At 33.2% G+C, this 26,714-nt stretch overlaps 1 protein-coding gene across 2 annotated transcripts; it reads right to left on the reverse strand.

The window, feature by feature from the left end:
• Nucleotides 1-243: 243 nt before the first annotated feature.
• On the reverse strand, nt 244-24,888 carry LOC123704918 (calpain-C). 2 transcript variants are annotated; one of them, XM_045653409.1, is made up of 13 exons: nt 24,784-24,888; nt 15,708-15,856; nt 14,417-14,486; nt 13,169-13,280; nt 6,730-6,870; nt 6,426-6,648; nt 5,095-5,192; nt 4,600-4,832; nt 3,554-3,773; nt 2,887-3,226; nt 2,176-2,440; nt 1,340-1,398; nt 244-513 (listed from the first exon to the last, which is right to left on the reverse strand). In XM_045653409.1, exons 2-13 carry the CDS (start codon nt 15,843-15,845, stop codon nt 487-489), a joined length of 1,926 nt encoding a protein of 641 aa, XP_045509365.1. In that variant the 5' UTR covers nt 15,846-15,856; nt 24,784-24,888; the 3' UTR covers nt 244-486. The 2 variants fall into 2 exon arrangements, with proteins under 2 accessions (XP_045509365.1, XP_045509366.1); XM_045653410.1 differs by lacking the exon at nt 1,340-1,398.
• Between the last annotated feature and the right edge of the window lie 1,826 nt (nt 24,889-26,714).

The raw sequence follows: 26,714 nt of genomic DNA on the forward strand, positions 1-26,714 counted from the left end.
GAAAGAGGTACACATATACTTACTTTTTCCACATTAATAATAATGAGCAATGTTGCCAGACGAAACAAAAAATAAAATAAAAATATGTTACGTTTATAAAAAAAAACTCGTTATTTTTACAAACAAAAAATGTTCAAAATACGGTTTTCTCGAAAATTTGTTGCATCGCTGGTTAATTCTAATATAATAGATACCTATTTATGTTCTAGGTAATATATAATAATATAATATGTACACACTACATAAAGTCATATCAATTTATTAATAATTAAGTCCTACTTTTGTAGATTACATTCAAAATATGATATTTACACTATAGTAAATCTATAATAATAAATGCATATCATATGTTTACACCACAAGTACATTCTTAATTCATATAATATCGTTTCGTTTATCACAAATGTTTTATATTATATTTTCTAAGCACCGATGTCTGCTGATTTGGCACCTGTATTAGCAGCAACTCTTATCTGAATCCTAATGTTAGCACGTCAAAGCCAACTTCAGCCACTGAAAAACACATTCAATAATATAATAAGAGAAACACATTTAAAACATTTTTTTAACCTTCGATTTGTACGTTCTTATGTATTTTAAACAATCTATTCTTTTAACCCTTGACACAAAAATAATGTGAACGTCCGTTTGTGGCATCGTAGCTTTCAAACGGATGTACCGATTCCGATGGGGTCTTTGCACAACAACTTCAATGATCTTGAATCATCAAAAGAAATTAAACACCTTAGTTTATTAAATTGAAGATAGGTTCCTGTCCAGAATATGATGCCGAGGCGTTTTTTTATTTAAATTTTATACTTATTAATCAGTCATCAGAAAGTATTGCGTACTTAGGCTTATATTTATCAAGACTGTTAGGATGTGTCGACATAAATAAATAATAATATAATACATTACAGAATGTTTAAAAGCGAATCATAAACATTGAGATAATATTACTACGTATAGAGGAGACACCACGAACAAAATCTGTGCGCTATTTTTTTGCTCTAAGTTTTAAAAATTATTATCTAGCTAAGTACTTACCGATGAAAGTTATTCCTTTGCACTTTTCCGTATTATTTGTATACTTACCGATGAAAGTTATTCCTTTGCACTTTTCCGTATTATTTGTATTATTTGTGCAATATCGTAACACACACGAAGGCATATTTGATGCGTTTCACTTTAAAACAAATAAAAAATGAGCGTGCAGTTACGCCATATGGCGTATGTTGAGCGGAACATAAGTGATGTAGGCGGTGTCATCTCCATATGTATATCTCAATGATCATAAATTGTTTGTTATTTATAAAATAGACAATATTATAATACCCACCTCAGAAAATGTTAATTGCATTTTGTATGTACTCGTTGAGCAGTTATTGCAGAACATATCTGAAATGGGAATATAAAATATGGTACTCCGTAAGATAAACCGTTAGAGTAAGTAGTCCATTATATATTTGTCTTTTATTCGTACTACATATATTATATTCCGATTAAAGAGAAAAATAAGCGACAATTTGATTAGTGGCCAAAGCTGTTTTACCAATAAGAATACGATAATGATTAGTTAATGTTATTGTTAGATATATTAGATCTAATTGAATATTTATGTGGCAGTAGGCAATTTATTAAAAAAAAATGGTAGTTAATGAAGAACCGGTAATTAAGAACTTTTTCTTATCCATTGGTCTTTAAAAATAGGATGAATTTAAATTGCACTAAAATGGATGCAAATGTTAATACTATTTTTAAAAAGACAGTATCATTAACTACAATAATTGAAAAAATATTGCTTGCATAAAAATTGCAATATTCCTTTTTATTTATAAAAACCATAAATTTAATCATTTTATTATAATTTTTTTCGATAATAATAATTTTGGTATGGTCGGGTTATAATGTAACTATTCAGCCAACTTCAAAAAAAAGAAGAGGTTCTTAATTAGGTAGACTATTTTTTTAAGTGCTTGTTACCCACAACTTGCGTGTCAGTGAACCGATTTTGATATTTCTTTTTCATTAAAAAGCCGATGCTTCACGTTTGGTCCCATTTAAAGTTGGACTAGTTCTGACTATTAAAGGTACGGTGGTTAAGAATAATAAATAATTATTGATGTAAATTCATGCCTGCATTCATTGCTTGTCGTGGACGAACCCGTTACTTACCGAATGCCCTATGCAAAAGGACGATTGCAGATACAAAATCCCCAAATCTCAGCATGCCATCCTTTCTCATGTATTTGAGCACTAGAAGGGCCATGACTCTCTCAGGCACAGCAAAGCCGACGTCACGGAGCGCATCACGAAATCTTTCTACTCGTAACACTCCCATTTTCTCGGTGGAATATCGCTTGAAAACTTCTTGCCAATATCTTAAACTGTATATTAAATTCTTGAAGTCGTTTAACGTTATACGACCCAATCCATCCTTCTGTTATTTAGAGTTAGAAAATTATTAACATTTATAAAAAATAACTGCGGAACCTTCGAAAGTTAAATTTAATTGTATCGGCTGTAGGTATGCAATTGTATTGTATTTTTAGGAAAAGGTTCATAAAACGAATTCGATGCTATGATATTGATTTGAGTTTTTCTTTTCTTGCAACGTACGTAGGTTATCATTATACTAATGCATCATTGATATCAATAAGGTTCTAAGCAAATAGTTCATAGAATGTTATGACGTTATTATCATTACTCATTAGTTATTATCTGAAAGACGAAAGTAAATATTTATGAGTCTGGGTAATTTTATAATAAATCAGTCTCGCTCATATCTCAGTGTCAGTTTACAGTTTGTTTGGGTATATTTAATTAAATATACAACATACGCACCTACATAATTAAGCTATGAATAATAACTTTTAAAAAGGATACTTCCATAGACAACACGACTTGCCGGCACGTTTCTATTGTTGCGCAGCTCTTAATGTAATCATTGGGCAAACATCTCTCCAACAGTTCTTGAAGTTCAAACGCATTTATAGTTTTGTGTTCGTCTGCTAATTGAAGAAATTGCGAGTCGTACAGTTGAAAAGTATTGGAATTTATTTGAGATGGCGGTTTTAACAGAGCCATTTTTAATGTCTGTGGAAAACAATCTAATAAATTGACTTTGTGTTGCTTTATTGAACAAACTCGGAGTGTGAAATTTCCCTCCTGTCGTGGTTCGAAGGTTGTAGGTATAATTAAATAGGCACCGGTTTCTAGTTCACATCTGAAAGTATATAACCTCATGTTTATACATTTTAATAGCTGTAACAATATTTTATTGTCACCGCGCATGCATACCTACTACTATATTAGTTGTGATAAAAATGAGGGATTTCTACTTATTAATTAATTTTGGCATATTTTTAAAATAAAACAGCGGGTCAGAAGTTACACAAATTAAATATTCATGAGAGAAAATAAGTCGCTTCTGCAATAATTTTGATATTTTAAATATTTTTATTAAAGTTAGAATATTCGCTTTGCCGTTCAAAATAAATTCACACAGAAAATTTGGTAATTATTTATATAAAAATAGACCAAAATAATTTACCGTTCGCTAACTTGTCTGCTGTTGGTGTATTTAGAATTAATGGAGCTCTTGATTTTTTTAAATAACGTGGATGGTGCAATTTCCGTAAGTGGTTTTGAAATTCTATAAATACTAAAGCCTATAACTTTCGGTTCCATTATACTATGTTGACTGAGTGAAACAAACACTGTGTCCGGTTCACTAACCAATATTTGAATTTGTGGATTCATGTGGAAAAATTCTGAAAATATCAATGTGAGACTTAGTTAATATAAATAACTAATACAATATGTGGCGTAATACATACTATGGCGCGCGGTGTGTCCCTACACACCGCGCGCCATAGTGTGAGATTTTAGACACATAAAACTGAAAGAATAGAATAAATTCACGAGTGGCTGAATCGGTCAGGCATCCGCCCCGGTTTGGCGCGAAAGGTTGCGGGTTCGAGTCCCGCCTCATGATCGAATTTTTCTATTCTTTATAAATTTATAATCTAAGTTTATAATAATAAAATAATTAAAAATTTCATGTTTTCTTTATCTATAACTAGTTAGCATGAAATTATTAAAGTAGCACTTTCTTAGTTCACTCTTCTTTTCTCACTACATTCCTCTCATATTACTAGTTTCTGTAATAAGTCTAAATGTACTGGAAACATATACAGATAGGTAATACCTACATTAGAATTAGTCATTAATTTAACATTACAATCTTTATTTCTATACATAATATTATAAACCTGAAGAGTTTGTTTGTTTGTTAGAACGCGCTAATCTCAGGAAGTACTGGTCCGATTTGGAAAATTATTTATTTATTTATTATTTATTTTATTTATTTATCCTTTATTGCTCTTAGATAACTTAAATATGAACTTGATCTAATGATAAATTAAATTAAATGGCGGTCTTATCGCTAAATAGCGATTTTTTCCAGACAACCGGAGTACAGAAGGATTATTTCTGTGTTATATAGCCCATTTATAACAGGAGAAAACATGGAGCAAACTCACGCGGGTGAATCAGCGGAGCGCAGCTAGTTGAATGATCTGTTTACTATAATCTTACCAGCATGATTTCTACAACCTCCGGCCGTGACTCCCTTCATCCACCTCCCTTGATGAGACCTTATCAGCCACTTTTGTTTATCTGCCAGAGTAGCCTCTATCTGACTATTTTCTCCACTAATATGAACTAAATCCAATTGGGCGAACATGCTTATGAAGTCCGTATAAAGCATCCAGAAACCCGTAGTAGTAGATGTTAATCGGTCTCGCTCTGATATTGGTATTGAATTCCATCTTAAAAATAAGATTTAATGTAAAGATAACTTTTTCGTCAGCAATTAATTTCGGAGTCGAAAAAGAAACTACGCATTAAGTGTTATTGATGATTATTATCTCTACCCAGTAGGTACAAATTTGTATTATGAGCAGCTAACTCAGAAAAATCTAGACCTTAGGTTTAAGGGTAGGTACTGATCAAGATAGTAAGTAATGAGTATTTTATTTGGTCCTATGTGTGCGCTATAACGGTGAGAATGATTTATACATTTATACTTACGTTGTTTTGTCTAAAACCAGGTGGTTAAAAGGCTTTTCTCCGGCCGCTAGAGGTTTTCCCAAGCGTACTAAGTGTATGTAACCTCCCGGGGTTTCTACCTGAACAGTTACGACAACAATATTATTTTAAATATTTTGCTATTACCTAACTGTTACATGGCACATCGACTTATTAGTAGTAGCAAAATGTTTTTATAATTACTTAAATGTGTATATATGAATATATTGTTTTTAAACGGATTTTAAATAATTATTATAAACACACCGGCACAATTAGCGGAACAGAAAAAAAAGTGAGACTATGAGATAATAACGCATATATTTGACGAAAATGTAATTAGACACCAAATAACAAGTTGATTAACATCTTTTAACAACGACTTTGAAAAGTCTTCGTTATTTTTTATTGAAAAATAAAGAAATTTGAAATAAGTGAAATTTTTAGATGATTATGAACCATCACAAAAAAATAAAAAAAAGTAAGCATTAAATGATTTGACAATAAAATTAAAGTAAAAATAATAACGAGTGTTTCCCCCTCTTGCTCTGATTACGGTTTCCATTCGTCTGGGCTTGCTACAGATTATGTTATCGATGATTTCTTGAGGCAACCGCTCTCACTCCTCAAGTAAAGCGTTTCCAAGTTCATTCAGATTGTTGGGGGGTGGCATTCTGGATTTAACCCTTCTTTTTAGCAAGTCCCAGACATGCTTTATCGGATTCATATCGGGGGAATTTGCTGGCCACTGCATCACCGGTATACCTACGTGGCTCAGATATGCCTGTACCGATTGTGCACTATGAGCCCGAGCATTATCTTGCATTAGAATAAAGTCGTCACCAATAATTGGGGCAAATGGTACAAACATGTTCTTCTTAAATGTCTCTGATGTACTTATCTGCTGTCATGGTCCCTCCTGTGACTATCACTAACTCCGTGTGAGCTCTCAAACATATCCCTCCCCAAACCATAATCGAGCCCCACCATAAGCCACTGTGTGTTCAAAATTAGACTATATTTGGCGTTCTATTCTGTGTCTCCATATTCGCTGTCTCCCATCGATCTGTTTTAAGAGAACTCTGCACTCATCAGTAAAGAGAACCTGCTGCCATTCGTTCAAATCCCAGACGATGTTCTCACGTATAGGTTTCTGTTCCGCTAATTGTGCCGGTGTGTGTAGTAGGTAAGTATTGTTTTATCTTTGTCCAAGGTAAAGTCGGCTCAATCAGCTAATAGGTATTGTTAGTAGGTAATAGTAATTATAAGAATAGAAGCTACGATATAAAGAGGTAAGATAAATATATGTAATTAAACTAAGTTCATTTACGCACCCTTTCCATATTATACAATCTGTAGCGTATTCCAGATTCTATATTTTTAACAGAATTTGCAGAATGGTACGCTGTAACAACACTTGTGGTCTGTAATAAATTGTGCAATCTAACTGGATCTTCTATATCTGCGAGTGGGATAGTCTCTGTTATACCCCCCGTTAACTCTACAAGTCCATCGTGAAGATTCCCGTATTTCAAAGCTTCATACGATCCGTGCATTCTGCAATGATAAAAACTATACAGTAGACTACATCATGCAATACAGGATTGAATGGCAGGTTCTAAAAAGTGGTATACTGACTTAGCATAAGCCTTTTCTAATAAGGCTGGCCATAATTGCTCTGAATGGCTGCAGTGCATGAAAGCCAGCTTGCCGTGCACTGTGGGCAGCTGGTCATCAACTAATACTTCTACCCATTGCCCACACCACCATATACAAAATCTGAAAATTGGTCATAAAGGAATATAAAATCTATTTTGTTACTAGGTAGTAGATACTGTTGATTAACAATGATTTATATAATATTGTATGTAGCAACACTGCGTTGGTTGTGACACTGTGTCAACTGTCAGTTATTTGGTTATGAAGGAAGTTTTTATATAGTCTGTAATCTGCAAGATGTAAGAGGTTCCCCATGTTGTTGTGTGATTATAATAAAGGCACGCTTCAATGATCAAAGTTTGTATCTTTAATCATCCCCGTAATCCTTAACAGGGTTATGGGCCCAGGAACACAGCCAAGTAAAGCCATCGGTTTTAAAGTAAATTTATAAATATTAAAGGACAAAATGTCAAAAGAGAAATATCAAATTGTCCCTTTCGCGGGGGACAAATACAACGCATGGGAGTTTAGATTGAAAAGTATCCTGCGGGATAATGGAGCAATAGAGGCGATCGAAAAGGAGGATTTCAGTAAATCTACAAATAACAAGCAATTGGAAGCTAAAGCCCAGGCTATTATAATAGCGGCAACCGCCGACAGTCATCTCGAATACTTGAAGGACAGATCTGCATATCAAATGATTAAAAGCATGGAAGACAGCTTTAAGAAGAAAGGTACAAGATCTAAATTATTTATAAGAAGAGAATTATCCGATATGAAATTCGATGAACGGAAACCTTTAATGGAACATTTTATTGACATGGAAAAGCTATTTGCACAACTCGGGGATGCTGGCAGTGAGCTCTCTGAAGAAGAAAAGGTTAACTATTTACTACTATCCATGCCGAAATCTTATGAATGCATTATCACGGCGTTGGAAACTATGGAGGAATTGAAAATGGACTTTGTGAAAAACAGACTGCTTGGAGAAGAGGAAAAACGAAACAGAGGAGCGATCAAATCCCTTGATTCTTCAATTTTTTGTGTTATTGATGTGGACGCCCCGGACACAAAAAATTTCAGTGTAGGAGCACTCAGCAGGCACGACACAGGACTGGTGACTGGAGACTTCACAGCCGTGGACGTGGCGACTGGAAGTACAACGGAGGCCGAGACGACAGTAAGGCTACTCGTCATCAGACCCAGGGGAGAGGTAGAGGAAAGTCATTTCTTACCGGCACTGAAAATACTGAAGGTAACAAATTTGTAAGTTTTATGTCCTTTAGCGCTGACACTGAACAGCAGAATAAGAATAGTTTTAAATGTGTTATAGACTCAGGTAGTTCATTTCATCTTGTAAATGACATTAATTTATTCTCTAATTATTGTAAACTGGATAAGCCAATTAAAATTTCAGCTGCCAAAAATGATGTTGATTTAGAAGCTGTTGGTATAGGAAAAATAAAATGTTATTTAAGTGATTTTAAGGTTAATATTATATTAAATGATGTGTATTATGTACCACAATTAAGGAAAAATTTAATATCTGTTTCCAAAATGGAAAAACATGGTTTAAAGATCATCTTCAATGAAGGGGAAGTTAAAGTTTTCTCACAAACCAATGAATTGTTTATGGTTGGGCATAGACTAGGATCCCTTTATTTTGTAGAATTTGAAGTAATATTTAATGATTGTTATTATGGTGAAAAATCAGACACAAAAGATAATTTAGTAGAAATTTGGCATAAAAGATTTTCTCACTTAAGCTATAGTAGTTTGAAAACTTTAGTAAATAAAAATATGGTTGGTTATGGTTTAACTGATTTGAAAGAAAAAAATTTAGAAAATAAACATTGTGAATCATGCATACTTGCTAATATTACACGCCTTCCTTTTAATGGGAGAATGTATAAGGCTAGGAAACCCTTAGAACTAGTATATACCGATGTTTGTTCTGTTAGCCCGTCTACGTGGGACGGATATAAATATTTTGTTACTTTCATAGATGATTTTACCCATTTCACTGCAGTTTACTTATTAAGAGACAAGTCTGAAGTTTTTGAATATTTCAAGACATATTATAATTATGCTAGTAATCATTTTGGTCATGGTATATTGAAGTTAAAGTCAGATAATGGTGGTGAGTATATTTCTAGAAATTTTAAATCTTTTTGTGATGAAAAGGGCATAGTATTGCAGTATACTGCTGCATATAATCCTGAAATGAACGGAGTAGCTGAGAGAATGAATCGTACTCTGACTGAAAAGGCGCGTGCATTATTGTTAGATTCACAACTTTCTAAAGAGCTTTGGGGCGAGGCCCTGAGATATGCGGTATATGTCACTAATCGTAGTCCCACTGCTTCTCTTAATGTTACACCATTTGAAATGTGGGAAGGAAGACGTCCTAATGTATCTAATTTCAGAATGTTTGGGTCATCTGCATATGCCCATATTCCTCAAAAACTCCGAATGAAGACCCTCGTGGTATGAAATTGAAAATGGTTGGTTATGCTCCAGGGGGATATAGATTATGGGATGATAATAAAAGGAGAATATGCATAGAACGAAACGTATTGTTTAGGGAAGAAACATGTTCAGAGTCACCTGAAACGGTTAGTATTGATGCAGAGTCTATCTCGGATAGGAAGGAGAAGGTTGGTAGTAGTAGTCCTGATAAAACCCAAACCAATAGTACTGAGAAAATTTTAATTTCTGATAATAATTTAGAATCATTACAATTTGAAGAAAGGAATATAGATAATGTTAATTCTAGGGAAAATAGAAAGAAAACTAAACCAAAATATTTACAAGATTTTGTTACTGATGATTCAGATTTAGGTGATATATTAATGGCATCATTTTTGTCTTGTTCTAATGGTAATGTTCCAGAAAAGTATAATGATATAGATTCTTATGACGATAAGGATAGGTGGTATGAAGCGGTAAATGAGGAAATTAAATCTTTAGAGGATAACAAAACTTGGGAAGTTGTAGAAAAACCAAACGATGTTAAGTTAATTGATTGTAGATGGATTTTTACAAAAAAGGCGGGTGATGTATATAAAGCTAGATTAGTTGCAAGGGGATTTCAACAGGAAGGTAGCTTTAATGAAATTTATTCTCCCGTTTTGAAATTACAAACTCTCAGAGTTCTTTTATCATTAGCTGTTCAAAGGAACTATTTAATTCATCAAATGGATGTTAAAGGTGCTTTCCTTCATGGTGAAATTGATGATGTTGTATACTTAAAGCCCCCACCTGGTATAAATATAGATAAAAATTATGTTTTGAAATTGAATAAATCACTGTATGGTCTTATGGAAGTCTGTATGGAAAAAAATTGGTATAATAAATTTTATAGTTTTATGAAGAGTAAAGGATTTCAAAGAGCAGAAAGTGATTATTGTTTATATTTTAAGGATGGTATTTACCTAGTTAATTAATTTATATAGTTGTATGTGGATGATTTACTAATTTTGGGTGAGGACAATTTAAGGATAAATAATGTTAAAGAAATGTTATATACAGAATTTAAAATGAAAGATCTAGGATCTAAAAATTTAAAATATCTGGGTATTAATATTATTCAAGATAGTGATTGTTTGTATATTAACCAGAAAGAGTATTTAGAGTCTATATTAACAAAATTTGGTATGTCTGAAGCAAATACTAGTGAATCACCCATGGAAGTTAATGTTAATCTTGATGATTGTACGATTGATTACTCTTTAGAGCATAAATGCAGAGCTTGTATAGGTTCTTTAATGTATGCTGTAGTAGGTTCAAGACCTGATTTGTGTGCTTCTGTTTCATATTTAGCAAGATATCAATCTAGACCATCAGAAAGGTTATGGCAATGCTTGAAAAGGATCTTAAGATATGTTAAAGGTACCATTAATTATAATTTAAAATATACTAAGAATTGTAATTCCGAACCACTAGTTGGATATGCTGATGCAAGTTTTGCTGTAGATAAAGATAGGAAATCTGTAACTGGTTATATATTTAAAGTATTTGATAACAGTGTTATTTGGCGTTGCAAAAAGCAAAGCACTGTAGCTTTAAGCACTACTGAGGCAGAGTTATACTCCCTCAATGAAGCAACTCTAGAGGCTTGTTGGATTAGGAAATTATTAAATGAGTTAGACGTTAATTGTAATACCACTACCATATATGAAGACAATAAAAGTACAATATTTTCTGTATGTAATCCTGATCAAAAAAGAATGAAACATGTGGATGTAAAATACAACTTTGTTAAACATAAAATAGAATGTAAGGAAATTTGTGTTATGTATATACCTACAAAGCAACAAATAGCTGATATTTTTACGAAACCATTAAATAAAATCTCCCATAATTATTTTGTACCTAAATTTGGATTGGAATAAAGTTCAGTTCGCATTGTGTATTTTTAGTTTGTTAGTTTTGGTTAATACAAATTATTGTATTGTTAGTTCTTACTTATTCATTGTAGGTAATGTTAGTTATGTTGATATAAATCATTGGGGGGAGGTGTTGATTAACAATGATTTATATAATATTGTATGTAGCAACACTGCGTTTGTTGTGACACTGTGTCAACTGTCAGTTATGAAGGAAGTTTTTATATAGTCTGTAATCTGCAAGATGTAAGAGGTTCCCCATGTTGTTGTGTGATTAACAAGAAGCTTATATCATACACTGGAGATTTCGGTATGAACATTGACGTGTAACAAGAAAATATTGCCCAGTTCATGTTTTTTATCACTTTCACACCTAACTTGGTATTGCCACTGTTAATACGAAGTTTTCCCAAGGCTACTATGTATGCTGTAATATTCTGTGCAAAAGGTTAGTTTTTGTACATGAGTTTGTTGATAAATTGCCAACAACGTCATTCAGAAGCATTGTTGGATGAGACAATTATTATTTATGCTAAATAAACTAAGTATCTGAACCAATTATTAAAAAGCGATACTCCCTGATTATGGGTAGTCACCATAATAAAATTGTAGCAACTCTCACTTTGTCAATATGGCATGTGTGTCAAAAAAATTGCGTCGCTTCGAATATTTAAGTTAATATTGTTGCTTATTTAATGAATATTTTCCGAATATAAAGAATGCATTGTATTGTGCAAAATTGCAGAAGTGTTTGGACACCAAATTCTGGCATAGAATTTCACAGGCAAGTGTATATTTACGTTATTTACAATATTCCTCAATACTCCTGCATTTACCTGTTTAGAATCATTTCAATGGCAAAAATTGTCTAATTTAGCATCATTTTAGTAAGCAGTCATGTTAAATTTGTTATTTCCCTAATACTTTATCATTTTTCAACAAGTTTTCAATAAACAGATTTAACAAGTAAGGTAACCATGATGACGAGTTTTTATGGATAGCGAAGAGAATATATTGTAATAACAATATTATGATGAAAATTTAGAACACCATTTTAAAGATTGTTACTAGTAATGAAACAACACATGACATCGGTATTGCACTCACATGTAGTTATAAGATTGTTCGTTTTTACATTGAAATTTATACTTTTTTAACTTACCTCATATTTTTTTGTTTTACGTATTTCAGCTTTCCAAAAAGTAAAATAAAAAGAAATATATGTGCCCATCAAGGTTACTGAGGATTACGACCCAGAAAAAAATACCTTTTGAAAAATAAACTTTGTAAAGTTAGCTGAAATTTGTGCAAGGCTGCTATAAACAGTTTTTCTTTGATGATTCTGGCTTGAAATTGACCCGTCGAAGCAACGCGTTTAAAAAGAAGATCTGAGTAGCTAACAATTTGGTAAACAGCATCTGATGCAAAACACAACTTTCCTCTATTTACAAAGGATGTTAATGCTATATATCGGTTCATATCCAAGCTTTGTAGCCAAAAGTTATTTATAACTATCATTCTATACCAATTAAAATTGTATGTACCTACCTATAAAGTATGACCATAATATTATAATATAAATACTGTTAAAAATATATGTCGTTATTATTTATAGACCATGATTTTTAGTTTTTTCTATTTTGAAAAATCCTGAATTTACAAACCAGCGTGGTCACTCGACAGAAAGAGACAAATAACATGACTGACGTCATTGAATGTCATAGTTTCTTGTTTCAAGTTAATGGTCATAGTGCAATCTCCAGTGTATTAGATATAAGCTTCTTGGTGATTAATAAAGGCACGCTTCAATGATCAAAGTTTGTATCTTTAATCATCCCCGTAATCCTTAACAGATACTAGATATCTACGCATGCCTCCTTAGAAGGCTTGTCAATTGCGTGTTTAGATTTTAATACAATTGAATTTTTTTAACCGTTAGTATTCAAGTACAATACAAACAAAGTCAAATATTATCTACAAACACGGTTTGTATCAAAAATGTGGCTTGAAATAAATATTTTGCAACTAACCGAAATACGCCAGCATAGTTAGTATCAAGCCTCTGTACTCCGGGAATTACTCGAAAAAATAGGCCTTTATACATATGTAATATCCCGAAACACGATAACAGCCATTTGTCACCTGAAACATAAATTAAAAACATATGTAATAAGCTATATTTTTATTATTTACAGATTTACTACAATAGTGAGAGATACATTCAATACCTATATAACACAGTAGAACTCTTCGCTAAAGCGCAATGCATTTAATAAAACTATAAAAACAATCTACTTTATACTAGTTATAAGATAAAAATACAATTTTTAACATCATGGGGTATTTCCTGGTTTTTTTTTCGGAATTCAACACATGTATGGTTTCTTTATAAGAAATCCAGATTTACCTCTATAGCGTGAAATTTGAGGTAGGTAGGTATATGTTAATAAAGATTAATAAATAAGAATATTAAAACAATACTATTTACGTATCACATTTTTAAAAGCAGCTGTGCAATAGTTTTATTTCGCTTAGCAATTAGCAAGGCATAAACAATACTTAGATAAACATATTAAACATAGGACTATGCCAATTTTGAGTCTCGTATCTCTATCAATATTTAACTTTGCGGTCTTCCAAAGAATATGGGCATTTAATGTGTTTTCATAAGAAAACTTTTAATAAATTGATTTCGCAGGAAGCAAAACATATTATAATCAACAAATGCCGATTCTAATTAAATTGTTCGTAGATTATAGCGGTTATAAATCTTTAAGCGTTGGCAAACTAGTTAAGTCTAGTTTCCTTATGTAATTAATATTTGCCTACATTACACACCTACATAATAATAATATAGATGCATATAAAGAGAACATGGTCGCTCTCCTATATAAACAACTAGCTGTGCCACGTGGTTTCACCGTAAGTAGGTACATAAGTATTTCTGTAGCTTACGCGTTCCATCAACCTATATTATTGTAAAGTTTCATCTAAATCCGTTCAGTCGTTTTTAAGTGAAAGAGTTACAAACATCCATATTTCCAATCATAAATATTAAACTTTAACATTCGCGCTTATGCTCTATATACATTTTATTAGTTTTTTATAAATCCTTACAGCCGAATCTTATAAGGATAAGTTTAATATATTACATAACGCCTTGATAATAAGGTAGTACATGTATATTGAAACAGTCAAGCTTATAAGCAAGCTGAAGTCGCGACAGTTTGAGTTAGTTTGTAATCTATATGTTACGAAATAATTTCACAATGCCTTACCGAGTGTACCGGTCACCACATCGAAGCCCTCGTATCCTTCGTGAATAAACTTCGGATTGAGATATAGTTCCTGCAGAAGATACAATACTAGTTTATTAATTATATAAACGAAGAGAATTAATTATCAGTATATTGCCGTTCTTAACATTCCTGAATAGTTTATAAACAGATTTCTAATTAACCCTATTTGGATTTATCTCCATAATATGTGAATAATCAAATAAATATCTACCTATACGTAGGAGGTAGACCTTGCCGCCCAGACAAGGCAGTATTTGCAATCGTCATCGGTTAAAATCATGAATATCTTAGTTGCAAAATATTATTATTGAACATACCTACTACAGATAGAGGGATTTGTATAAGTAAAACCATTCATATAAATAGTAGTCATAGTAATAGCTATTCGTTAAATATAACAATATAATACGTAACAATCCCTATAATAATTGTAAAATAAAAACGTCAACAAAACAAAAATGAAAAGTATATTCAGTATCCCGACAAACAATTTATATATATATTTTAATAACGATTTCTATGTGCCCTCATTGGCGATAGTTGAAGTTATAACAAATATATACTTACTTAGGTACTATATTATAATAAATATAGGGTAACAACTTTCACTTTTACCAAGACTGTATCATATTGTGTTTCTGATAAGTATTTATTATTCAGTTTTATGCAACGATAGTTATTGCAAAAAAGTAAAAGTAGGTAGTACCAATATTATGTGTATTATTTAATGTATAATATGTATGAAGTAACCTTTAAGAGCCACCTACGTTAATTTTATGTGGCTTAAACTGTTTAACAGCTAAACGTTGTTCAGCAAACATTATAAAAAATAACGTAGTCGTAAAAATTTAAACACGCTATAAATCTATTTTAGATAGTTGGGTATTATTTTATCTAGTTGTTCATTTTTTTTGACGAACAATTCGTTATAATTTTTGATTAATTTTTCTCAAAACGCAAATAATACAATCTGCTTTATATGGGAGTTGCATATTCTTTGCGGCTTGACCTTGAAATATTCAAAAAACTATTTTTTTTGTTAACACGCTTTTATTAGCTTCCCATATAGTATTATGTTAGTATGTAATCGACTCCTTTAGACTAGATTTTGACCTAGTTTAAACACACTTATCAGGGATCGGTAACTTTATAATCAAGGTTTGGTAAAAATTTCATGAGCTCAAGCGTGTTTTTTTATAATTATTATTTTATAAGACTTCTTCAGGCTCATTGTTAAGAAAACAGGATATTTTTTTTGATAAATACTTACGTGTGGTCTTTTCCATTCAAATTGGAAAGGTGGGACTTGATGATAAAACACGGAACTTTGTGTGGCGGGGAAATCAGGGTCCTCCCATAGTTGGAACTTTTGCAGGCAGTTCGTCTTTATTTCTGTATAATCCGCCATGCCCCGGCTTACTGAAACATACATGTTGTTAATGGAAATTAATACGACCTTTGTTGTATGTAACTTATGATATTGTTTTTACTTTTTTGTAGTATATTAGAATATAAATACATTTCACTGTAATTTTTATTGCAAACAAAGTCGTGTAAGTTACACCACTCACAACTGAACACATTTTAATTATTTTTAGTATATAATATATTCGATTGACGATTTGACGTCCTTGTAAATAAAGAAAGAAAAACATTTATTTATTTAAATCAACTTAAAAATTTAAAAAGTGCGCCCGGGTAAACGGGTTGGCAATGGGTTGGCACCTGTCTATGCTAATATTATAAAGCTAAAGAGTTCGTTTGTTTGTTTGTTGGAACGCGCTAATCTCGGGAACTACTGGTCCGATTTTAATGAATTCTTTCGGTGTTAGATAGCTCATTTATCGAGGAAGGCTCTAGGCTATATTTCATCACGCTACGACCAACACGAGTGGAGCCACGGGGGTGACACCGCGCGGAGCATTAGTTTATTTATAATATTGCTTATTTCGGTGGCATCTTTTCTTTCACACACCGTTTCTAAGCGGAGTCACCTACCAGTGGTAGGTGACTCCGCTTAGAAACGGTTCATACAACCGGCCGTCTGGTAGGCTACCAGACGGCCGGTTGTATGAATTCAAATTGTTTTAATATGTTAATTTGTAACGTGCACAGAATGCTGCAAAATTTTTATTTCTTTTATCACGTGTAGATAAAATTTCTTTATACACTAAAATTATAAAATTGGTCTCATTCTATTATCACGCCGATGCAGGGCGACTTATGTATATTAGACCATTATTTGGTTGTACTTTATGTCAGTGTTTATCAATAATTGGTTCGTAAGTGTTCTCTTTATACTATGTTAGTATTAGGGTTGCCAGATCCAGGCTGATCATTTCCGGGACATTTCTGGGGCCCCGAACGTAATCAGTTTTGGTCTTTGGTCCGAGGCTAAACTAAGTAAGAATTACTATAGGTTGATGAAAAAAAAAACTTTTTTTGAAAAAAAAATTCTAAATCAACTTTCCTAAGCAACTTTTAAGGCCTAAATATTAAATTTTGAACATCAACATGACAAAAGAACTTAAAAAAGAAACTGAGATACCCTTTCAGTTATCTGTTATTCCGAAACACAATTTTTTCGTCGAAGGCTGGTTTATCTTAGGTTTGGCAAAGGCCATCGAGCAATCCTCGAAATACATTTGAATTTCGCACTTTGACTAAAGTATTATTACTCAAACCTAAAAGCTCCTAACTATTCAATCAAACGTCGAAAGTAAATTGTTCTGTTTTGATTTTGGCCTGGTCAATTCTAGAAGCGACTGCAAAATTAGGTCAATCCTCGATCTAATCCTTTATTTAAACATTAAAATCAATACCTGTCAGAAAAAGTATAATTTTTCATTTTAAATTACTTAACTAATAAATTATTTAAACAAACAATAAGATTTCAAAATATTATTTTTTCATACCTCATTTTACAAACTAAGCTCGGACCTCCATAATATAGTCCAAATACATCAGTCAGTAACTCAGTATCGACATTCGAAATCGAATATTTACATTAATTCCAAAAGTTTTCATACTTCGGTCAAGTGAATAGTACATTGGGACGACAATAAATCTCATTTTGCAACCTTGTCCGCAGTCCGGAACATTGTTAAAATTGCAATTAAATTAGTTTTTGCTGTGTGGTCGTGAAAAAAATTCCAAATGCTCTGCAAACTTGGAGAAGTTTCGATATAATATTTCATATCACGTATTTTAAGTTGCAACCAACCTAAGTGTACGGAACATTTTTTGTTATTGAATATTAATGTTCTTTTTAGTAAACTGAAAACGTTCTAATAGTTCTGCAAATTTGATACAGATATCGGAAATATATATCGTATGGTTGTATAAATTTGCAACCTTTTCCGTTGACCGGAACATATTGTTTATTTATAATTATTTTTAATTCGTGGTCATTTTTTCGAGTAAAGTGGTCTCGGAATTAATTTTTGGAATTAAACAGTCCCCTCGATTTGAAAAACTTTTGAAATTTTCTTGAAGGTGAAAAAAAAAAAATTACATTTTTGCAAATTGCATAAAGTTCTGGATCGCGTATGAGGTTGCAAATTTGTAAACGCATCAGAATAGATGTTTTCGAAGTTTGCAACCAAGTTCCGAAACTTTTGTAATTATTCCGAGACCACTTTACTCGAAAAAATGACCACGAATTAAAAATAATTATAAATAAACATGTTCCGGTCAACGAAAAAGGTTGCAAATTTATTCAACCGTTCGGTATATTTTTCCGATATCTGTGTCAAGTTTGCAGAACTTTTAGAACTTTTTCATTCAGTTTAATAAAAAAAAACATTTATATTCAATATCAAAAGATGTTCCGTACATTGAGATTGGTTGCAAATTTAATACGTGATATGAAATATTATATCGAAAACGTCCCCAAGTTTGCAGAACTTTTGGAATTTTTTTCACGACCATACAGCAAAACATAATTTAATTGCAATTTTAACAGTGTTCCAGACTGTGGACAAGGTTACAAAATGAGATTCATTGTCGTCCCAATGTACCATTCACTTGACCGAAGTTTGAAAACTGTTGGAATTATTGTGAATTGATTGTCTTGACTGACTGGATTAAAAGCATCTCAAATACAAAGTGAAAATCAAGTAAACTGACCTGCAATCAGGTATCAGAACTGGCAGAGTTAAATCAGTTCTTAAGACTTGAAAGCTGCTAAAATGATAAAATTCTTTCAAATATACGGAAATAAGACATTTTATACCTAATTCAAGTTTGAATGGTCAATCCCCGATTTAATAAAATGTTATTTTGACGTTTGCCTGACCAAATTAATTTTTCCCAGGTTTGACGAAAATTGTTAAGTAAAAGGCCGAAATATTTATTTTTTTTACATTTATTTGGACTAAGTAATTATGTCAGGCCTGAGGATTGACCAGTCCAACCTACGAGTGCCCCAGCTTCGGGGTTTGACATAAACTTTGATGGAAAATCAACATCAGGTATTTTGTAACATAAATAAAATATAGAACTAATATTGAGCACTTTATAACGATTACTAAAACCTGGTAGATAATAATCTTATATAAAAAACTAACGGAGTGCGGGTGGCGACTTGTCGAGCGACGTGAAGCAAGCCGCTCATCCCTCACTCACCTCGCTGCGCGAGAGCGCTGTTTGGTTTGACTTTTGCAGCCGTAGTAAAAAACTAGTAATTTTTCATTCCGGGACAACTAAGTCAAATTACTGGACACGGGACAGCACGCAAAATTCCGGGACAATCCCGGAAATCCCGGCCATCTGGCAACCCTAGTTAGTATACTAATCCAGTCTGTAGGTATTTATGCTCTACAAAAGGTGGCGTAGAAAATATTTTGAAACGATATTGTTTAGGTATGAAAGGTTAATAAAAATCTAAGTTTTCGACCTTGACGGACCCAGGCGCTAGCCGCCATCTTGAATTAAAGGTGCTAAAATTAGGTATATTTTAAATAATTTCTCAATTGTTTACTAAATCACAAAAGTGTCTATGAGGGGTTCAAAGAAGACAAAATTACCTACATTTTTTGCATACATGATTATTCTGTAAGTCTTAAAGGTAAAAAGTTACAAGCGACGGAAATAATAATATTTACAGTAATCATAATTATAATTTTAATTTTGTTTAAAAATTGTACAGCTATCATTTTTTAATTCTCTTTGATGACCCGGGCTGGTTAATGGTGGCTTCTTCATTATCGTCGCTGAAATTTTCTGTTTCATAGTCTGTATTTTTAGTTTCCAACCATGAAATTTCGTCGTCCGTCCTGACCAGAAGAAATCGAAGACGCTGGAGCACGCTTTTTAGTAACTTTGTACAGAGGGGACATGGATAAGGAATCCTTAGTTATCAATAAAAAGTAAATTTAAACTTGCTTCTTTGCCGCCAACAATGGACGCTGCATGGTATCATGCGTTTAGGACATACCACCAAGTCCAAAAATGGTATGGAATTGAAAAAAATCCAGAAGACTGGGGCTGGAGATATGACACCAATAGGCTCACTCCAATAATAACGACAGAGAAAGCAGCACCTCAGATGCTTTTAAGTGTAATTTCTTGCCACTGTAAAAAAAGGATGCAGCAAAGCATGTAGTTGCAGAAAAGCTGGATTAAAATGCTCTATTGTTTGTGGATTCTGTAGTGGTCAGCTGTGTGAAAATGCAGTAGAGATACAGATAGATAACGATAAACAATTCTTGATTTGCACTGAGCATTAAACCAATGCTCTATCTAAGTGATACAAGCGTTACACCTTAACACTTCCTTACTTATAAAATGTTTGTTTATTTTTGTTTATTTGATCTCATTAGGCTGGTTGCAGAGCTTGACCGACCGTCAGTGCGTACCGTCGGTCCTGACGATACGCATCAACAATAATTGTATGACTATGACACTGCGCATGACAATACGGGTGCGTATGGTCGGTCTAGCTATGAACGGTTTTATGAATTTCCATACATATGACAAGCGCGACTGACGTACGCACTGATGGTCGGTCAAGCTCTGCAAACAGCCTAAGTAGTTAGGTACTATACATACTTCTTTATTTATAGATTGCAAATTAATAGACACCAACCTACTTATCGTGTCATGTAGTGCCACCTAAATCATTAGAAATACCTACCGCTACCTTTATAGTTTATGTTGGTAGGTAAGATCATACACATCATCTGGGGGCACGGTAGTGCCCCCGCCAAGACGAGCCAAGCGAACAAGCGAAGCGCACGGGCACTACCTACCTTTTCTCGAAGCGCTTCGACGTTTTTTTGAACCCTCATAACTTGGGTTTGGATTATGCTAGATCAACAAAATTTTCGGGATATATTGTCAATAGCGGACTTATTGAACATATTAAGTTTTAACTACATTAGCTTTTATACTTCAGATTTTATTTATATCTAAAAATCGCTAATTTCGTCACTGACTCACTGATGACCATCAAAATTCTTAAGGTATTTCCTAATGTCTTAGAAAGCTGAAATTTTGTATGTAAGCTAGTATTATGCTAGTAGTATGTATGCACACAAACAACAAAAAAAATATAAAACTTGTAACTTTCATCCCCCAACCCCTTAAACTAGGGGATGGGAGTTTGTATGAGACCTGTAATTTTAAATTAAATTTTGATAACGCTAGAGGTCTAATCTAATAATCTAAAACTTGGTTCCCCTAGATATATATATGTATAGGTACTCCATTTAAAAAAAAAAAATTAATCGACATATAAAATTTTGTTACAAACAACTTACAAAAAGAAATGAAATCCCACCAAAAACATTTTCATGTAAAATGTTGCCAAGACGAGCCCATATGACACGCACTGTCAAAAAGTTATCAGATCTCATGTAGAGCCAAGCTTCTAACACTACACGCCCTAACTTCACAAACTCTACACCTTAATGAAAATATGTGGCTTGGCCGTTCGTTACTACAAGAACTATAGCATAACACAAAAGTAATGAACAGTGAATTAATTTTTCACCTTACGCCGATGTGAATGTAGCGAAATGGCTAAGCCACATATTTTGACTAAGGTGTAGAGTTTGTGAAGTTAGGCCTTGTAGAGTTAGGGCGTGTAGTGTTAGAAGCTTGGCTCTACATGAGATCTGATAACTTTTTGACAGTGCGTGTCATATGGGCTCGTCTTGGCAACATTTTACATGAAAATGTTTTTGGTGGGATACCTATTAGGTATAACGTATTTATACTGTAGGTATTCAAGATTCAAGAGCAACAAGAGACAGTCGATGTCATAACGTAAATCATCAATATCTGTCATTCGATGACAAAAACATAAAGACGTGATTTCCATTGTCAAGTGGAACAATCGACAGTATTTTCTATAGAGCAGAGAGAAAACTATAATTGTGTTCGTAGTTGACATACTTAGCGGCCTTATTTACCTACCCAGTGTATTCTCAAACGGCCGCTACAAAAAATTGAGCCAAAGTGTGAATTTTGATGAACCTACACAGCATCATGTACAGTTTTGTAGTATTAACTATTAAGTAATTATTGGCAGTTGGCAGATATCACATGTTGTCGAACTTTTCATTCATGCCGGTTTCCTTTACTGTTTGAGCATTGATGAAGTAGATAATGTGAAATCAATTTATTTTTTGCACGAGTCTTGTCTCGAACCCCGCAACTTTTCCATTGAAAGTCCGAACTCCGAAGTCCTAGCCAGGGAGCTTCTGACTCGAGTAAAGTATTATAACTGTCTTGATACATACTTTTAACCAACTATTATCTTGATCTTGATTCTTTCATATTTAGCGAAAATACCGTTACAGTTAAGTTCCTTAAAATTTTTCCGAATTTTGTAATTACTGAAGAATTTGAAACATAAAATCGCAAATATCAGTTTTAAATTCTATGTCAATTTAATTTAATATTTTAATGTTAGAATACGCAGTGCCTATCATAGAAACGCTCGTTTCTTCGTTCTTTCTACTTTGATATAATAATGATTATTTTTCTAAGCAATAGTAATAAAGATACAAACAAGTCTACATGTCAACTTTTATGGAGCAGTGTGCTGTGTGACTCAGTCAGAAGTATAAAGGATCTTTGGCAGGGTAACTTGTTTCATGACGTAAACCCAGCTAGATTTTATTATTGCACCTCACTAAACATCTTCCATATAGCGAATAAACATAAATAATGTAATAACTTAGATAATAAGCCATTACAATATCGCTATTTATAATAAAACAATCTCTACAGAAATACTGCTACTCCATTTTATTATGTGGCAGATTAAAGATAGATATTATCTTCTCGACGCAAAACTAGGACGTTTGTTTGCAGTGGCGCAATTACGTATAAAATAGCAGCGTTTACCGATTTTAGTTGATTTAACGAGCGTGTCGGATGCTGGTTAAAACAAGATTGTTCAGCGTTGCGTTGTTGAGTGCGGAGCGAGGGACCTGTCTTGATGCTAGCTTATTTCAACAAACGACAACGGACAAACAACAATCGACGACGCAAAAAACACATAAGTACCTAAATTTTATAGTAATTTTCATTTCGTTACTATAATATGTATTCGCTTTCATTTTCAACATAATTGTATTGTAACTATATTTAAATTATAATAAAAGAATAATATTATGTTTGGCGATCTAGACGGGCGGTGAGTGGTACACGTCATGGCGACCCACTTGCTCAGCTCTCCACTCCGCATCCATGTGTGGAAACGAAGACTAATGCCATGGTGCTAGCCAAGTGCAAGGCTCCGACTGACAGCGGGTTATAAATAAATTCATACATCGCTTGTTATTCTAAACTTGTATTATTGGGTCTTAATTGTAGGTAGGTATAACTTCTTCGCATTATCTTAATTAACTATGTCCAATTCTCAAAAGTAATACTGCTCTCTTAATTCAAATCCGCCAATTTTGATGGCTAAAGATTTCAAACATCGAAATAGATAATTGGAACTTTTATTCGACCTTGGAAAACTAGTTATTTGACTTAGTCATGTTCGCGGATACTGTGCATCGGGCATGACGAGAGACTTTTATTATAAGACACTTTTTGTGTATTTATTTTTCATTGGCAGTATTGGTTAACAGTAGGGTTAAAGCGATGAATGTCAAAGGCCGGCCGATCGTATTTCGCCTGCATCATTTTATCGTACAATATCGCCGTCGCTTGTGATTTGTTTATTTCATATCAGAGTAGGTAAACTACCGGATGTACACACACGTGCTTTTCCGATGGTTCACTTAACCATTCACAATTATTTTGTATATCGTTACTTATTTTTAGCCTTTCAGGGCAACGAAAAATTTCACACGCTTTGCTTGGAACGAAAGTATAGAGTTCATTGTTAATGTATTTTTCTTTTTTTTCTTTTGGTGTGTCTTTGTTTGTAGAATTAAGAATCCTATCATTTATTTGCTTTCAATACATTGCTTTGTTCAATTGAGAAATTGTTATTTTATACCTAAATAAGTTTGTTTACAATATTTGTAATTAGGAAAGCAAACGATGCATAGGTGTTTTATTGTAATCCTTTCTTTCATTAGTCTGCAGTCCATATCGTATTCTAATTTATACACTACCTAGCAATTTTTATAATATGTATATCAAATAGCTAAGCCATTGTTGTGTAATGTTATACCTAAATCTAGGTGTGTGTGTGTAACACAATCCTTAAATTGAATATATTATATATTTGTATGTGTAAAGACAAGAATGTTGAAGCTAACAGCTTGTTATTTTGTGGTAAAATGTAGCACGATATATAACGGCGAATACGTGCATGTAATGGTTTACAGGATCTTGTATGAAAGTGGTAAATACTGTCATTAACCGTAGTAACTAACATGTTACTTAATAATAACTTGACATTTCGTTGACATGTCTAAATATAAACAAACAAAAGTATTATCACGATAGGTAGAATTTTCATACATATTTTGCTCTGCTTTCCTCCACAATATAGTCTCAGTCAAATTCCAGCTAGTACCTAATTCTTATCTATTTTTTTAGTCCATATTAAAACTTATCAATTTTTTTAGTCCATATTAAAACTTATCAATTTTCGTATTATACAAGACTGTATACAAACCGTAGAACATTAACAATTTTTAAGTATGAGGAGTTGCCTGACATTCCTAATCCTACAAAAAAGTATGTTGAACCAAACGATGTTCTGATTACTCGTTTTCTTGATCTTCCAAAAACAAAACACTATAGAGTGCCACTCAGATGCTCAGTACACGAACGGACCACATTGCACAACAGTCCGTGGTTTCATTGAATCAAGGTGAATAATGATGAAAAGGTTCACAAACTCCACTCAAAGATGCACGTGTAATTCTTACCTTAGCGAAGTACACACACAACACAATACCCTGTATATTGGTATGTTCACTACACGCTCGGTTGACCGTACGCCAGTGCGCGGCTGTGTAACTGGTTTCTTTAGCGAAGTCTCCACTTCTCGAAAGAGCCCCCCCTTCCTCAGATAAGGTTGCGGCCGCTAACCAAAGAAAGCGAAAGCACGCGCTGTTCGAGCGCAGTGGAAAGCACGGACCTTCAAATATTTCAAGTTACATACCTACTGTCTTAGTTTTATTTGCCGGAGCACTATCTAGTTGATGAATTCGTTAAATGTATATAAAATTTAATAATTAGACAACTAACACGAAAGTAAAAGATAGTGATGAATGCTTTATATAGTATAAAATAATTATCACAATATCTTGTTATAATTAATATTGCTATAGAGCATTAGTATTATAAGTGCTTTGTATTTAGGTTATAAGGTATCATTTAAGATACCTAACAGAAGTCAGAAAGTACAACAGGATTTGCTTATTTTCCGCTATGTTCATTAACATGATCTAGGGTTTGTTGCACGTGCCCTGGACTAAAAGCGATTAAAGCTTCAAGCCAGTATTTTGTTGGGACTACCCTTCAACTTTCTAGAATGGTCTAAATTTCGAATGCAAACTTTTTGTAAGTTGATTCCAAACATTTGTCATTCGTGACCAATACAGGATCTGAACATGATGTTAAAATGTATGGAAATTTATTTATTTATCATCACATATACAGGGTGTCCCAAAAAGTAGTGATGAACGGAAGCTGGGAGGTAGAGGACCTAGAGGGCTATCCGAATCACCCCCATATATGTATGTGCGATTTTTCGTATTTTCGGAGTTATGACGTTTTTTTCAATTTTTCGCCTATCGCCGAGTACGATGATATTTTCACTCATGGTGACGTCAATTATTGCGCTAGATGCTTGATTTTTTTTGTGTGCTAAGCATAAAGGTAGGCCAATTCAGTATGGTAACATTTACTATCGTTAGATCTTCGAATGGAGTAAAAAAAAGAATTAAATGCCAAGAAAGGTAAAATTACCCAGTATGTCTACAACTTCAAGGGCCCATAAAAAATAAAATCACATAAAAAAAAGTTTTCCATTTGGCTTTTAAAAACTTGCTCTATCTATCAGGTAGCTTCCCTAAAAATTTCATTTTATTATTCAGAAGGCTTCAATCGAAAAATTGTAATCTAAGTGTGGTAAGTGCAAAAATTTTATTAACGTGATGATCATTAAAACCAATAAATAGGTGTTTAATTACCAGAAATTTTTAAAATAACCCCGCTGTTGCCCAATGTAAGTGCGACATCACCATAAAAAGTTGTCTTTTAAATGTTTGAATGCCCTTTCATCATTTTTAATGGTTTCTTCTGCTACTATGAATTTCCGGGTTATTTCGTCCAAATTGTGGCATTCTCTCAAGTAGCCGAGGTCTTCTTAGTATCACCATTGAAACAAATCAATGGGGTTTAGGTCGAGGGACCGTGGAGGCCAGGCTTTAAGGCAGGCGTCACCGGCGCATGCGCAGGCTGCAACGACCAATCCATCTTTCAGGGTATCTTTGCCCTTTAACCTAGCCTCCACGGTCCCCGGACATAAACCCTATTGATTTTTTCCGTGGGGATACTACAAAGACGAGAGACTGCCACAATTTGGACGAAATAACCCGGAAATTCATAGTAGCAAAAGAAACCATAAAAAATGATAAAAAGCATTCAGAAATTTAAAAGACAACTTTTTACGGTGATGTCGCGCTTGCATTAAGCAACAGGGGGGTCATTTTAAAAATTTCTGGTATTTTAACACCTTGTTATTGGTTTTAATTTGTTTTTATTATTCATCATGTTAATTCAATTTTTGCACTAACCACATTTAGATTTCAATTTTTCGATTGAAGCTTTCTGAATAATAAAATGAAATTTT

This window comes from Colias croceus, chromosome Z, assembly GCF_905220415.1.
Source record: "Colias croceus chromosome Z, ilColCroc2.1".
NCBI classification, from domain to species: domain Eukaryota; kingdom Metazoa; phylum Arthropoda; class Insecta; order Lepidoptera; family Pieridae; genus Colias; species Colias croceus.

Coding starts and splice junctions, on each gene's coding strand:
- LOC123704918 (XM_045653409.1), bottom strand. CDS start 15,845: ATGGCGGATTATACAGAAATAAAGACGAACTGCCTGCAAAAGTTCCAA. Junction 14,487..15,707: donor TTGAATGGAAAAGACCACAC/GTAAGTATTTAT, acceptor TATCTTCTGCAG/GAACTATATCTCAATCCGAA. Junction 5,193..6,425: donor GATTGTATAATATGGAAAGG/GTGCGTAAATGA, acceptor GTAACTGTTCAG/GTAGAAACCCCGGGAGGTTA.